Source organism: Chaetomium tenue (genome assembly GCF_020726465.1).
Source record: "Chaetomium tenue strain MPI-SDFR-AT-0079 chromosome Unknown F5144scaffold_3, whole genome shotgun sequence".
Classification (NCBI taxonomy): domain Eukaryota; kingdom Fungi; phylum Ascomycota; class Sordariomycetes; order Sordariales; family Chaetomiaceae; genus Chaetomium; species Chaetomium tenue.
In genome coordinates, this window is record NW_027117331.1 from 3,882,511 (window position 1) to 3,896,107 (window position 13,597).

The window sequence follows — 13,597 nt, forward strand, 5'->3', positions numbered from 1 at the left end:
ACCGAGAAAGATAAATTCAGTAAAGGAAACCAAGTCAAATAAAAAGAAGATTTTGGGCTCCCGAATGTGTTTTTTTTTCGTTCCTCCTAGAGTTCAGCTTTTGTTGTCTAGAGAGTGCTGGTCAAGGTATTTGTGGCTTGGTGAAACTTTGTGCTGCCAGCTGTGGCGTTGCTTTCTGTGCCAAGACCACCCAGTAGCTCCAGTTTGGTCCGTGCACTCAACTTCATCGCCGACAACACCAGCAAGTGACATCGGCATTGGCGGCGCACCTTGACTGCCAAATTGCACCCAAGCTTCGACATAGCCCACCATGGCCTCTGGATACGGCTTGAACGGGGGTGAGTATTATCGGATGCACCAATAACCCAATTTCCAGCCTCAATTGGCATGACTCTAACCTTGCGCTGACCCAATTCTGTCCCTTTACAGGCCCGTCCCGATGCTTTCCCTTCTGGCAGGAGCTTCTCTCGTGCTACGTTGTCAACAGTTCCGATGAAGACGCCTCGGGCAAGAAGAAGTGCGTGCCCGCCATGGAGGACTACTACGAATGCCTACACCACAGGAAGGAGGTGCGTCGACCCCCCATGTCCTTGTCGCAAAACCCCTCGGACCATCCCAGCTGACCCGGATTGCTTGCTCTACAGGCTGCGAGAGTGAAGATGCTCCAGGCTGCTTACCGACAATCCGAGGCCAAGAAACTGCAGGAGAACCCCCCAACGGCTGGCCAAATACGGAATCTCGGGTTGCTAGACAAGGAGGACGACACCAAGAAAGTACTGGGGACGAACTAGAGCAGGGCTACCGACAGTGGTACCTCGACCCAATTCTGTGTATGTCCGGTTACTATGTGGAAACTGCCGTGAAATAAGCAGAGAGGTTGGCGGAGTTGAATGACCGTCTTTTTGAGCAAGCCATGCGGGTCCATTGTTGTGCTTCTGAACATTGGCCGGGGTACTAAGTGCTTCGCGATAGAGCCTGGCAAACAACCCGCTCACTCCATTCCAACTCGTTCATTTATTTGTCTAGGTGAGGCAGTCGTGGAGACGCCATCTTGACAGGAAACTTAGGTCAACTGGCGCACTCGACAACAATTTGCAGAAGGCGGGATCAGGATATTTTGTTCCTTCCCATTTCCAACCTAATGCACCTGACCCTCTATCGTTTATTCCTCGGCGTCAACTTGTTTTGGCGACCTGCCCCCCCACCAATCTCGCTTCAGAGTTTGATCAGGTCTCTCAGCAACAGTCAACCTTTTCTCGTTAAAGCTGGCTAAAATGCCGTGCCTTCGAGGCATTGAAGTGTCCCTAACCACCAAACCCGAAGACGAGCAGATACCCGAATACCCGCACCCAGAAGGCACATCGGCTCGGCTTCTGGGCGTTCCATCGTCTTGTTCGAATGGCCAGCTATCGCAACCCAAGGCTGGTCCGACAGTGGCAGTTTACATACCGTCGGTTCCAGGTCAGCTTGTCCCCCCACCAACACAACATACACCGCGCATCATTTCAGACTGACAACTCAGGTACCCCATTTTCTATCAATTACAGCGTGAATACCACGCCAGCTACTCCTTGCAAGTACATTTTCTTTCGGCTATACATGAACGCTCGACCCATCGCTGCATGGGGCATTGATCCGACCGTCCGTCCGAAGGGAAAGGTTGTCAAGTCGCTGTGGTCGCCCTGTAGGCTTTATACCGACCGGATCGGGTTCGAGGGCCGTAACTTTGTGTTTTTGCCTGGCCAAGAGTTCAAGTCCGTGGCCGAGGACGGCGGCCTCATCGAGATACAAGTCTTCCGAGCCAAGGAACGACGTGTTCGTGCGCCAAAGTTGGAGGAGTTCAAGTTTCAGGAGAATTACGGTATCGCGTTGGTGTTTTCGCTACTGTATTTCATGTTGTTTCGCCCACTAACAACCCAATCAGCTCGCCTAGCATTGGCCTTCTCGACCAGCCGCAGGATGCGTGCTTTTACGATTGGCATCTCCTAGATGCAAAGGACTCACCCTTCGCTACATTTCGGCTTCACTACCGTTCGCTGCAGAACCTCGAACGACTGAATCTCATTCCCGCGACTGAACTTGAGCTTCTCTGCTCGATCTCACCGAAAGTGCTTCGGACTATTGCTCAAGCGGAAGCGGCCTCAAGGCTGCTAAATAACATATCGGGGGAGCAGTTATCGCTTTCATGGGACCGCAGCTCAGACGAAGCCGTGTTTCACGACTGCAGGGCGCACAGAGAAGAGCCATATGAGGGCGACGAACGGGAAGAAGAAACAGAGTTTTACTTCCTCAAGAGCCCGCCCGAGCGCTTCCCCGCGGTGCCGTCCAATTCCGGAAGAGTTCCCCAGCCAAGCAAGGCGCTCCGCGATGCGTCTCTCGAGTCGTATCTGCAACGCCCTTTACCGGAACTCCCCGTAGGCGCGCACGGCAAGCGTTCAAGACGATCTTCTGCGGCATCAGTCATGTCAGCCACTTTGTCGATAACCCCGTCACTCCAAAAATACGCCGAAGAGGGATCTCTCAACCCCGAGGAGGTTGAAGTCGGCGTCGCCCAGCTGGTTCAGCTTCCACCCTCGGAGTCGACTTTCAGTTTTGTTCCGGACGGCGAGCCCAATCCAGCCGACTCTTCTGTCTCGGACTACGAGGCGTCCCCAAAGTCTCCAGGCGACTTCTCCTCGGAAGAGAAGCTCTCCCCCGGTCGCTATTTGCCCACAACCGGGAGCGGACTCGAACGCGGCATTGCCCTCCTCACATCACCCAAGTGGGCAATGTTTTCCACGGGGGCGAGATCCCGGCAGTCTCTGCCGAGCGATATGCATTCTTACCGTGATCTCCCACAGCTCGAGACCACAACGTCGAGTGAGTCGGAGTGGGCGGTCGCGAATCCATCGCCGGGCCGGGCAAGCCTTGCTGAGAATTTCGCTCCTCGCGAGTCTAATCCCCAGACCATTAAGAAGACTGGTCGGTCGATACTCGCGGGGCTTCGTAAGAAGAAAATCAGCGGGTCGCCGGGGAAACTGGCAGCTATGGTTTTCGGTCGTGAGGGGCCGAAACCAGACGATGGCGGTGACGTTGGCCAGAGGGCTGGGAGTGGCCAGCTCTAAGGGTGTTTCGTTGTTGTTTGATGCGCAGATGGTGCTGTTGGAGTAGGAAATTTGTCGGAACACGGGTCTTTTTATCATGGGCGTAGCAGAGTGGTTGTAGCTGCCGCATCAGTCACGGAGGTGGTCAAGCGACGACCAGAGAATGAGGGTTTATGTGTAAAACTTAGGGATGAAGTTAGATAGATGTAAATTATACATGTACAAACACATGAAGTAGCAGGCAAAGTCAGCTCCTAAAATCGCCAGTATACCCCGTGTAGATCCTCCCGAAAACGAGGTCACCACCATTTCTCAAACAAAACCCTCTTCGGGTCCATACCAAACCCTTCCGGCGCCACCAGCGCCTGTACGAACTCGTCCGTCATGCCCGGCACTCCGCACACATACACCACCGCAGCGTCCTTCTCCTCCCCAACCGCCTCCTCCACATCCCTCACCGTCATCCTCCGCCTCAGACACGGCACCTTAATAACCTCCTCACCACCACTCCCTACCTCTCCTACCCCCCACCATCCACTCCCCACCCCACCACCACCATCACCACCACCCGTCACAAAAAGCCGCACCCCGCCCCGGAGAACCCGGCCCCTCGCAAACAGACCCGCTATCCGCTCCAGGAAGAGGATCGCCCCGCCGCCACCATCCCCACCACCGGGGTCTTTAACGCCGTAGAGCACGCGCACCTCCGGCCCCTCCTCCTCCTCCCCTTCCTCATACATACTCTCGCTCTCTTCGGCAATCCGGATGAGCATGCTCATCAGCGGGTTGATGCCCATGCCGCCGGCGACGAGGACGATTTTGGGGAGGGGGGTGGCGGTGGTGGTGTGGTTTGGGTTTGTGGTGGTGGTGTGACGGAGAAAAGGGGGTGGGAAGACGAAACTGCCGCCGATGCGGACTTGGACGGGCGTGTGCAGGAGGCGGGGGGTGGGTTGGAAGAGGTAGGCTGCGGGGGGGTTGTGCGGGGAGGATTGGATGGCGAGTTCGAGGTAGGGGGCTGGGGGGTTGGTGGGGGGTGGTTGCTTGGTGGAGGAAGGGGAGGGGGTGGAATGGGGGAGGGCCAGGGTGGGCGAGGAGGTGATGGTGAAACCGCCTGCTTTGGGGACTTGGGCTTCGGGTGGTGGGTGGAGATCTACCCATTGGCCGGGGAGGAACTGGGAGCCGGGCGCTGGCGTGTAAATAGGGGGTTTGTTTAGGGGGGTTCAGGGGTGGAGAGGGGACTTGCAGTTATGTTGTCATTTGGGGGGATGGCGAGGCGGATGACCCGGATGGTAGGAGATACTTGCTCGATGTGGGCGATTGTGAGCGTGTGGAGGGTCTGGAACGGGAGTTAGGTCACGGGGATCTATTTGAGGGTTGAAAAGGGGACAAACCGCTTCACGGGGCTCATGGGCTGTTCGTTCGATATGGCTCTGTTTGTTCATGGTTGAAGAAATACACAGTACCTAGGGAGGCAGACTAGGACGGGTTGGTGGTTGCCGGTGAACTGGGTTTCGCACGATTGTTTTCTTGTTGACGGCTTACACGGAAAGCAGGTTAGGTACTTCCTGGTCCGTTGGTAGTCGGGGAGTGCCCGAGCCGTTCCCGCGCCCAGCCCAGCTTGCCGATTGCTCCACCCGAATCGAAAAGGGAACAATTCAGAAGATGCGACAGTCAAACAGAGTTTCCAGACTTCTAATTCAGCTGTTATCAATATTTTCGCTGAGCAATAAAGTCTCGGCAAAATGGGCATAAATTATGGCAAAGGTTTCAACTGGGTAACCCCTTATCAAACGTTCCGCGGTGTCATCATCCTCTAGGCGGCGTGCAACAAATATAGGTACAACCACCACACGATCCGTGCTACAATAAGATCGCGGATGGAAGGATGAATCTGTATTCGTATTTTGGGTTGTCAACCTCGTAAGAAGGTGAGAAGAGGCTCTGGAAGATGCAGCTTTCATGTTTCGTTGGCCATATCCCGGGAGCCCGGCTCGACCCGGTTTCCATTGGCTTTTGGAGAGGTGGGCATGAGCGTCACTGCCCATCCTCAGGTTGGTTGGTTGATGTTGAAGGCGGCAGGCAGCGGGACAGGGGGGTAAAGTTCCAGGCCGTCGCATGGCGATTGACACGCCCAGCGGCTCTAAACCCGACTCGGAACCCTGGCAAGTGCCGCCGCATCGGAGCTTGTGATTGCAGCCTCGTGACGTTGATCGACTTTGCGTTTGGATAGGTACATGTACCTACACTACCTCATTTTTGGTGCCGTTGCTGCTTCTCTTCGATAGGCAAGGACATAACTTACGTCCCTTTTACACTTTTAAGCTTCCTTATTCCCAACTTAGACAAGTGGCAGCATGTTGGCGTTGCGGCTGTTCTTTGGCTGAATGCCCCACAATAACGTTTACTGGTGAAATGGCCCACCACACTTTGGCGAGAGACCCACCCGATTCCTCGTTTCGCGATGCAGATGCAAGAAACTTGTTCGCAACCAGAGCCGAACAGGAGCCGACGCCTGCCCATGCGCCCGGCGCTCACAATGCGCAAGGTTCGAAAAACCGTATGCCACCACGAGCGACCAACTCCAGCGAAAATACAGCTAGTCGCGCAAGTAGGAGTCGTCTCGAATTCCACAAAACGGCACACTCGTTTCCAGATTATGGGTATGGGAACCGCCTTTTTTTCTTCTTTTTTTCACTTTTCTTTTCAGTATTTTTGGCCGGCCGACGAAAAGGAAGCTGACGATATAGATCTGTGAAGGGAGCAGTCAGGATGCGGTTGCCGGGCTTACTGGTGCGTTGTTCCATGACGAGCGGCTACACAACGACATGCTGATCAGAGTTAGAAAGCCATCGCGCCTCAGACGCACATAAACACGCTCGACTCTGGTCCCAGTGTTCCTCCAGGTCCTCTTCAAACGCCGAACACCTTCCAACCAACCGACGAAGCTCCCCCTCCAAAACGACAAAAGATCCGTTCCGATACCCGTCGACGGAGTCCAATTGAGGATATCACAGATATTGACCAGGATGCGGTGTCATGGACGGAGCGGCACGGCAGCCAGACGAGCCTTGCCCACTCAGTATCCCCCGGGATTCCAGAATACCAGGTCGTGCAAGAGTCTACCAAGGGAACAGGGCGCTCACACAGGCGCAGCCGTCGGCCGCAGACGAACCACCCTTCTGCCATGCCTGCCATGACCAGCCAGGCTAGCCGAGTCCGGATATCTCGCCAGGACCCTATCGCTGACGATTTTGACGTGCTTATCCCGGCTCAGAAGCCTGCTCTACGTGAGCAACGGACCGCTCGTCTGATTTCCGTCAATGCGACCCGCGACCCTGCAGATGCTTGCATCCTCAGCAAACCGACCCGGCCAGGTCTAAGCCCTCGAAGCAAAAAGCGCCTAAACCACGAGATCGTCGATGACCAAGATGAACTGGCGGGGGGGACGAGCGGTAGAGAACCACCTGCAGCCAGCGAAAGGCAGGCAATTGAGGGCTCACCGAAGAATAAATCCCCGAGTCTGTCCCGACGGGGGGATATGAAATCAACCAAGTGGGCGGACAACCGAGGAGATCACATTCCTCCTGGCGTCGACGTGATAGCAGCTGTGTGCCAGCCAAATTTCAGATTTGTGGCAAGCAATGGCCAGAACAACTGCTTCCTCCGACCGACCGATGGCGCAGAATTGCGTGTGTTTACTCACGAGAGCCTCCCTGCGGAGCCATATCAATGGCTCAAGATTACAGGGAAAGCGAATACCTTGTTTTACCATCCGGACTCCAACCTCATCAAGCTCAACCAATCAATGGACCAAACCTCGATACGAATTGGGGGTCTGATGGTCATCAAGCTTCGTAGCAATGCGGACGCATTATGGGTCGTCGACTGGGTTCGCGAGCACCTTACGGTGCGCGTCGCTCTGGAAGAAGAAAAGTACTATTGCCCAAAGAGCCTTGCTTACTGTTCGTGCCACGCTGACGGTATTTAGGAATAAGCTGGCCTCGTCGTACGAAAAGCTGCATACTGATGTAGCCCATAGTCGCAGTCAGGCATCAAACAGGCGTTTGCCTGACGGCACCCCGGTCCGCTTGACGCAGGCAAACGAAGCATCACCCAGAGCAAATGCGGCTCTCACCGAAAGTGCGCCGGCCAGTTCTCGGACCCCCATTCGACACCAGATGCAAGTCTCAGCTCAGCACACAGAAACTCCGCTTCCCCCGTTCGGTACTGCTAGTGAGCACGCCCCGGTTGCGTCGCGCTCCTTGAGGACGAGGGACATTTTCCAACAGGGGCCAACGCTTGGAACGCCGCGTGTATCTACCGTCCGTCGCTGGTCTGACGAGAATCGGGACTGGGCACAGGGCTGGGATATGCCACTGATCCGTCGGCGCACAACCGTGGACAAAGAAGACATACCCAGGCTCGACGAAGGCCAGTGCCTGAACGACAATCTCATCGGCTATGGTCTCCGCTATCTCTTTGACGTGTTCGGCGCGAGGAATAAGGATTTACACAAGCGCGTTTACCTCCACAACTCCTTCTTCTACGAGAAACTCAAGGCGGGCAGGGGCGCGATCAACTACGATGGTGTCAAGAATTGGACTACAAAGGTCGACTTGTTGTCATTCGATTACATCATCGTACCCGTCAACGAACACTACCATTGGTGGGTGGCCATCATATGCAACCCCGGGAAGCTTGACCCAGCCTCGAGACGGGCTTCGGGCGATACTCGAGATCCGGCCCAAGTGATGGAGGGCAAAGTCAACGGCGCGGCATCCGACGTGGAAATGACGGGCGTGACTGAAAAGCGGCCGCCGCGATCACCGAGAGACAAAACTGACATGGTCAAGTCTGACCTCGTTGACTTGGTGTCTGACGATAAGAACGTCAGCATAGACCTGACTTCGACGTTTCGGGCAAAGCAAACCAAAAAGGCAAAGGCTGGCGCAAGGACATACAGCCCTGACGATCCGAGGATCATCACTCTTGATTCTTTAGGCTCAACCCATCCCCAGGCTATCTCCCACCTCAGGAAGTATCTTCTTGCCGAGTTTGAGGACAAGCGCAAAACGGTGATTACTGACCCCCCTACGACGCTGGGCATGAAGGCCGTCAACATACCGGAACAGAACAATTTATGTGACTGCGGCGTCTACCTCCTCGGATACATTCAAGAATTCGTGAAGGACCCAGATCAGTTCATTCGAACCTTGCTCCAAAAAGAGTCTCCGGATTGGAAATTCGACCCTTCGGATCTGCGTAATCTATGGCGCGAAACGATATTCGAGGAGCGAAAGCAACATTTGAAACCGCAGCGGGGGCTTAAACCAAAGCTCGAGGCATCCGCCGCTACATCTCCTCCCAAGTCAAGCGTGGAGCCAAGCCGCCACCCATCGCGGGACAATTCTACTGAAGACACCAAGGACACCGACACATTAAACGGCAAACTAGGAAACGAGACAAATTCCTCGGGACACTTCGTCCCTAACAGCAACTCTGGTAGCCCGATGAACGTGGATACCCCTCAGGTAGATGGTCCTAGCACGGAGCCTACACGTTGCGCCACACAGCCAACGAGAACGAGCGGCAGCGAACAGCCGCAGGTTTCAGAGATGGTGCGCGCGCCACTATCCCCTCGGCCGCCGGTCTCACAGCAAGACAACCTTGATGAGGCCATAGTCCCCATCCCTACCGTGGAAGGCGACCCTGTCTTCCTAACCATCGAGGCACCCGACGCGGAGGAACTTCCCGGCCCGCCGTCTCCGTCACGAAACGATCCCTTGCTTCTCTCCCCGCTCTCCTCCACATCGCCGAGCGGGCCGGCCGAGGATGGGGAGACAACCGCCGAAGTCCTGCCCGCTTCGTTCCACTCCCCCAACACCGCGAAGTCGAGGGCCAGACAAGGGAGACCGGCACCCTCGTCCCCCGCGAGCGTGAGGCGCCGTCGGGCGGCTAAGGCCCGCCCGAAGCACACCACCAGCCATTTTGTGGTTGACGAGGGTCCGATTGTGATGAGCGCTGATCTGGTGCGGAACTCGGACCCCATCGATCTTACGGATGATTGAACGGTTCCTTTACCTGGCTGGGGCCACAGAGTTGGTTTGGCCGTCATGCTTGGCTGCGCATTCCGTGCTCAGAACGTTTGCCGAACTATCTACCGCTCTTGCCATATGCCCCTAAGGTTTCTCGACCTCGGTCTCATCGCTTCATGGGTTTAACAACCTGGGTGGCCGCAGCATCGGATCGAAGATGACAGCATAGTTTCCGGGCGTGGTGATGGCATTTTAATGACATGACATCGTATCTGGTGTCGGGGGTGGATTTGTTTTTGTTTTGTTTTACACGTACTCAAACATTTGTTTTCAATGTGGTCGGTTATCCGAGCTACTCAAGCCAGTTTTATGAGCTTTATCCTGCAGTACTTGTCACTGCTAGCAAATATCACCACGGTGCATTGAGAGATAGAGGGCAGATGGGGGACTGATCGGAAACTCGCGGCAATCATCCGCCGGATGGGGGGAGGCGGGGTTGGTTGTAATGGTAGATGAGACCTCGAATGAATGATAACAAAAAACGTCTCGCTTTGCGTGCGCAGATTCCATTCCGCGGGATTATTTTGTACATCATCTGACTGAGGAGGGTTGCCAATGCCTGCCTGCCTCGGGTATAGACCAGCCCCAGATCCGAGCTCTGCCTCCCATGTCTCGCTACAAGTCTACAACAACAAACTAATCGTCCTCCTCGCCGTCTAACCCGGCCGATCCCCCGTTCAACTCGGCCTCATCCTGCTTCTTCACAACCGCCTTCGGCACCTCGAAGATGACAGCGCCGCACCGGCCCTCCTTCATGTTCTTCCACCTGCCGAGCCGCAGCTCCTTGCCCGTGACCGCCACCACGCAAAGCCCGTCCCGGCCCCTCTCACCCCGCTCAAACATGGCAATGTCGTTGATTATGCCACGAACCAGATCCTGGCTGGGCATTTTCTTCTTGTCTTTGCTGTCAGCGTGTACCCCATTGGGCAGCGCGGGCGGTGCACCGCCCAGCACGCCCACGACCTCGATCTTGCGCTTGTCGTCGCTCAGGCGCCACACGCGCACGCAGCCATCCCAGCTGCCGCTGAGGATGACGTCCGAGTAGGGGACGGTGCGCAGGGCGGTGATGGCGCGCGGCTGGGGCGCGGGGACGACGCGCGGGTCGGGGACCTCGTCGGCGGAGGACTGGGACGGGTCCAGGGGCGGCTCGATGCCGTGGGCGCGCGGGACGACGTGCAGGGCCTTCTTGCGCTGGATGCTCCACAGGGCGAGGTCGCCGTTGTCGCTGCCCGTCACGAAGATCTCGTCGTCGAGCATGGCCACGCGGTCCATGCTGCCCTCGTGCGCCGCCGACGCCGGGTCCACGCCGGCCGGCACCCGGCTCTTCTTGCCGCCCTCGCCCGCCCCGCCGCGGAACACCAGCTGCGACTCCTCGGGCACCTTCCAGTAGCGCGCGGTGCGGTCGCGGGCGCCGACGCTGACGCACCGCTCCTGCGCGAGCGCGTCCACGTCGAGGATCTCGTCCTGGTGGCCGAAGAGGGTCTCGACATAGGCCAGCTCGTCGAGTGACCAGACCTTGACGGTGCGGTCTTTGGAGCAGGAGAAGAGTTGGTTGGTGCCGCGGCGGAAGGCGAGGCCCGTCACGGCGTCGCGGTGCTGCGTGAAGGCGCGGATGGGTTTGAGATCGGCGGCGTTGTAGACAACTAGGCGGCGGTCGACACCTCCGGTTACGACGTACTTGCCGTCTTGCGAGGCCTTGACGGTGAGTGGTGCCCCTGTGTGGCCTTGGTAGCTCTTGTCCTTGGTCTTCCCCGGGTTGGATTTGGCGAAACATATCCTCTCGGGTTTCCGCTTGGGCGGCGCGGGGGGCTTCTTTGGTTTCCTCCGTGTTGTCTGTGGCCATTGATCCTTAGGCAGGTCTTGCAATCTCCATTTTGTGAGGTAGCCGTCCTTTGTCGTTGTGTACGCGTAGGGAGCGCACACGGCAACGGAGGTTACCGAACCCGAGTTCCAACGGAATTGGGTATGCGATGCCTCTTCGAAGTTTAATTCTGTGGCCAACCGCCGGTAGACTTTGCCCTTCGATTCGGCCACGTCCTCTTGTAGCCGCTCCGCAAGAAGATCTCTGTCAATCTCCTCTGCATCGAACGCGTACTCATCCTCTAATTCCACCTCCTTTCGCGTCTTCTCAAGATACCGCTGTGCTAACCTCAACCGCTTCTCTGCTGCCGTCTCCCCTCCACTATCCGACTCGTCTGAAGAACCCTCAGAGCCGCTTCGGTCCCGAACATCGTCTCCGCTTTCGTCGCTCTCGATGTCGCTTCCTGAGATCGACTCGTCTCGTTCAATGGCCTTTTTCTTCGGGGCGACAGAGGATTTGGCGGGGCCCCTGCTCGGTGGTTTCGATGATGGTTTAGTTGTTGCTAGTCGCTTCTTTGGTGCTTCTGTTGCCGCCGTGCGCTTCCTCTTCTTTTGGGCCCCGGGTGTCGTAAAAAAAGACGACATGGTGGCGGTTGCGACCCGTTTCCCTGGGCGTTGTCGCTGTCGTCTGCCTTTTTTTTGGTCGCCTTTCTTGACTGATCTGCGGGCTGCTCTCAAAATTTCTGAGCGGGTCCAGAAAAAAAGTTAGCCTGCATCGGTGGAGAAAGATACCGACGCCGCCAGGCCACGCCGCCACATTCAGCCTCAGCGGGGCGATGCCGACCAGGGTGATTGTGGGGCACGCCTTGTCCCCACCACCGCCGTTGGCGGGCTGGAGGGCAGGCGGGGAGTGTCCGTGCGCTCAGGCTGAAGCTCCAAGTGCGCGTTCCCTCCTGCCTGCCTGAGCTCCAACGAGGAAGCAAGCTGAGGAAGGGAAGCTTGCCAAAGACCAGCAACATCAACAACCACCACATCGCCCGACACCTAAAACGCAAAGATGTATGGTAGTACTCAGGTGGATTTAAATTACTTAGCTAACTAGATTCTCAGGGAGGTTCTGCTCGGCATCACAGGCAAGGACTTTACCTTGATCGCGGCCTCCAAGGCCGCGATGCGCGGGGCGACTATCCTGAAGGTTTCCGACGACAAGACGAGGCAGCTTAACAAGCACACATTGATGGCATTCTCTGGCGAGGCCGGCGACACGGGTTGGTGACCAGAAACTGGGAGCGATACGCACATTCACCCCGCTTACCCCCGCAATAGTACAGTTCGCCGAATACATTCAAGCCAACGCCCAGCTCTACTCGATGCGGAATGAGACCGATCTTTCCCCCTCGGCTCTAGCCAACTTTGTGCGCGGCGAGCTAGCATCTAGTCTTCGGTCGCGGAAGCCCTACAACGTCAACCTCCTCCTCGGCGGGGTTGACCCCATCACACACAAGCCGAGCTTGTACTGGCTAGATTATCTTGCGTCGTTGGCCTCAGTGCCATACGCAGCGCACGGCTACGCACAGTAGGTTACAGAAGCTCGTTTGGTTTAGAGTATGGATTGCCGAGTGCTGATTGTTCCAGATACTACTGCCTGTCCCTCCTCGACAAACACCATCAGCCCGACATCTCCCTTGAGCGCGGCATGGAGCTTCTCAGGCTTTGCGCAGACGAACTGAAGAGGAGGTTACCGATAGACTTCAAAGGCTTGGTGGTCAAGGCCGTTACAAAGGACGGGATCGAGGTCATGCCATTTGATGAAGATGAAGTGGTGAAGGGCACTTGATTATCAGAGTCGGCGGGGACTCTGACAAGAATAAATTGTGTATGATACCTGGCAAGAGGCGTCGGTATGCATTTGGCGCCGACTGGGTTTCTTCTCGGTATCATGTCCGCGTTTTGGCCAAGTGGTGCCCCTGCGAGCTCTGTTGCTGCCTCGGTTTCAGCCCTTGAATGGCTACACCAGGAAGACTTGCGGTCGATCATACTTGGCTTCGCTGTTGTGGTAAGGATTCTTGATTGGCCTCAGCACCGACCCCCAATTGCCCACGTACGTGTTATTTTCACTTTCGTTGTCCGTCATCCGCCTGCGCACCTTAGCCAAACGACAGAAACAGTGTCGAACCACTGCAACTCATCTAGGGTACTGCTCCCATCTTTCTCCCACCTCGCTAAGCCACATTGCCATATCAGAAGTGACCCAAGTAGAACAGAGATCTTGGGACGGGAGTTACCGAGGACCATGGATAGATTTGGTGCGTTACTTATCGGCCATTTGATGACATCGTTGTTGTCTCGGGAGGCGGTCGCCTTCCAAGGCGGAGCCCCTTGTCTGCCCCATTGCGACCAACCCTGCCATTCGTATTGGGACTGTCTCTAACCGGATTCAGCATGTGCACATTGTCCCACGTCTCCTGCGTCCTACACGCCCTATCAATCGACGGGAGCCCTGCGAGGCGGTGAGCTGAGAGTCATACACAACGTGCTGCGATTTGAGTTGTCATGCAGTGGTGCGCAAACGAAGACTAGGTCAGAAACCTCGCTTTCAATGCCGGGAATGGTGAAATT

General features: G+C 56.3%; 6 protein-coding genes across 6 annotated transcripts; 4 read left to right on the forward strand and 2 right to left on the reverse strand.

Moving 5' to 3' along the window:
- The first annotated feature begins 116 nt into the window (after nucleotides 1–116).
- On the forward strand, nucleotides 117–1,033 carry F5144DRAFT_204128 (uncharacterized protein). Its single transcript, XM_066782944.1, has 3 exons — nucleotides 117–338; nucleotides 430–569; nucleotides 645–1,033. Exons 1-3 carry the CDS (start codon nucleotides 311–313, stop codon nucleotides 789–791), a joined length of 315 nt encoding a protein of 104 aa, XP_066645311.1. The 5' UTR covers nucleotides 117–310; the 3' UTR covers nucleotides 792–1,033.
- A 241-nt stretch (nucleotides 1,034–1,274) lies between these two features.
- On the forward strand, nucleotides 1,275–3,104 carry F5144DRAFT_486636 (uncharacterized protein; the record flags this gene model as incomplete). The annotated part of the gene is made up of 3 exons (XM_066785559.1): nucleotides 1,275–1,450; nucleotides 1,548–1,895; nucleotides 2,228–3,104. 3 exons carry the CDS (start codon nucleotides 1,275–1,277, stop codon nucleotides 3,102–3,104), a joined length of 1,401 nt encoding a protein of 466 aa, XP_066645312.1.
- A 278-nt stretch (nucleotides 3,105–3,382) lies between these two features.
- On the reverse strand, nucleotides 3,383–4,525 carry F5144DRAFT_601716 (uncharacterized protein; the record flags this gene model as incomplete). Its single annotated transcript, XM_066791164.1, has 3 exons — nucleotides 3,383–4,269; nucleotides 4,323–4,419; nucleotides 4,475–4,525. 3 exons carry the CDS (start codon nucleotides 4,523–4,525, stop codon nucleotides 3,383–3,385), a joined length of 1,035 nt encoding a protein of 344 aa, XP_066645313.1.
- Nucleotides 4,526–5,852: 1,327 nt separating this feature from the next.
- F5144DRAFT_601717 (uncharacterized protein) lies at nucleotides 5,853–9,151 on the forward strand (the record flags this gene model as incomplete). The annotated part of the gene is made up of 3 exons (XM_066791165.1): nucleotides 5,853–5,873; nucleotides 5,926–7,016; nucleotides 7,072–9,151. The coding sequence occupies 3 exons, from the start codon at nucleotides 5,853–5,855 to the stop codon at nucleotides 9,149–9,151; spliced, it is 3,192 nt and encodes a 1,063-aa protein (XP_066645314.1).
- Nucleotides 9,152–9,654: 503 nt separating this feature from the next.
- F5144DRAFT_569470 (WD40-repeat-containing domain protein) lies at nucleotides 9,655–11,766 on the reverse strand. Its single transcript, XM_066788700.1, has one exon. The coding sequence runs from the start codon at nucleotides 11,621–11,623 to the stop codon at nucleotides 9,815–9,817; it is 1,809 nt and encodes a 602-aa protein (XP_066645315.1). The 5' UTR covers nucleotides 11,624–11,766; the 3' UTR covers nucleotides 9,655–9,814.
- Nucleotides 11,767–11,849: 83 nt separating this feature from the next.
- On the forward strand, nucleotides 11,850–13,139 carry F5144DRAFT_204282 (nucleophile aminohydrolase). Its single transcript, XM_066782946.1, has 4 exons — nucleotides 11,850–12,037; nucleotides 12,089–12,246; nucleotides 12,305–12,554; nucleotides 12,614–13,139. Coding segments are annotated over exons 1-4 (612 nt in total). The 5' UTR covers nucleotides 11,850–12,035; the 3' UTR covers nucleotides 12,816–13,139.
- Nucleotides 13,140–13,597: the final 458 nt, after the last annotated feature.

What these genes read in the sequence shown, in the direction of transcription:
- F5144DRAFT_204128 (XM_066782944.1), top strand. Translation starts at nt 311, where the DNA reads ATGGCCTCTGGATACGGCTTGAACGGGG. An exon ending in TGGATACGGCTTGAACGGGG is followed by an intron (nt 339 to 429) that starts GTGAGTATTATC and finishes GTCCCTTTACAG; the next exon opens with GCCCGTCCCGATGCTTTCCC. An exon ending in GCCTACACCACAGGAAGGAG is followed by an intron (nt 570 to 644) that starts GTGCGTCGACCC and finishes CTTGCTCTACAG; the next exon opens with GCTGCGAGAGTGAAGATGCT.
- F5144DRAFT_569470 (XM_066788700.1), bottom strand. Translation starts at nt 11,623, where the DNA reads ATGTCGTCTTTTTTTACGACACCCGGGGCCCAAAAGAAGAGGAAGCGC.
- F5144DRAFT_204282 (XM_066782946.1), top strand. An exon ending in TGGCGAGGCCGGCGACACGG is followed by an intron (nt 12,247 to 12,304) that starts GTTGGTGACCAG and finishes CCCCCGCAATAG; the next exon opens with TACAGTTCGCCGAATACATT. An exon ending in GCAGCGCACGGCTACGCACA is followed by an intron (nt 12,555 to 12,613) that starts GTAGGTTACAGA and finishes TGATTGTTCCAG; the next exon opens with ATACTACTGCCTGTCCCTCC.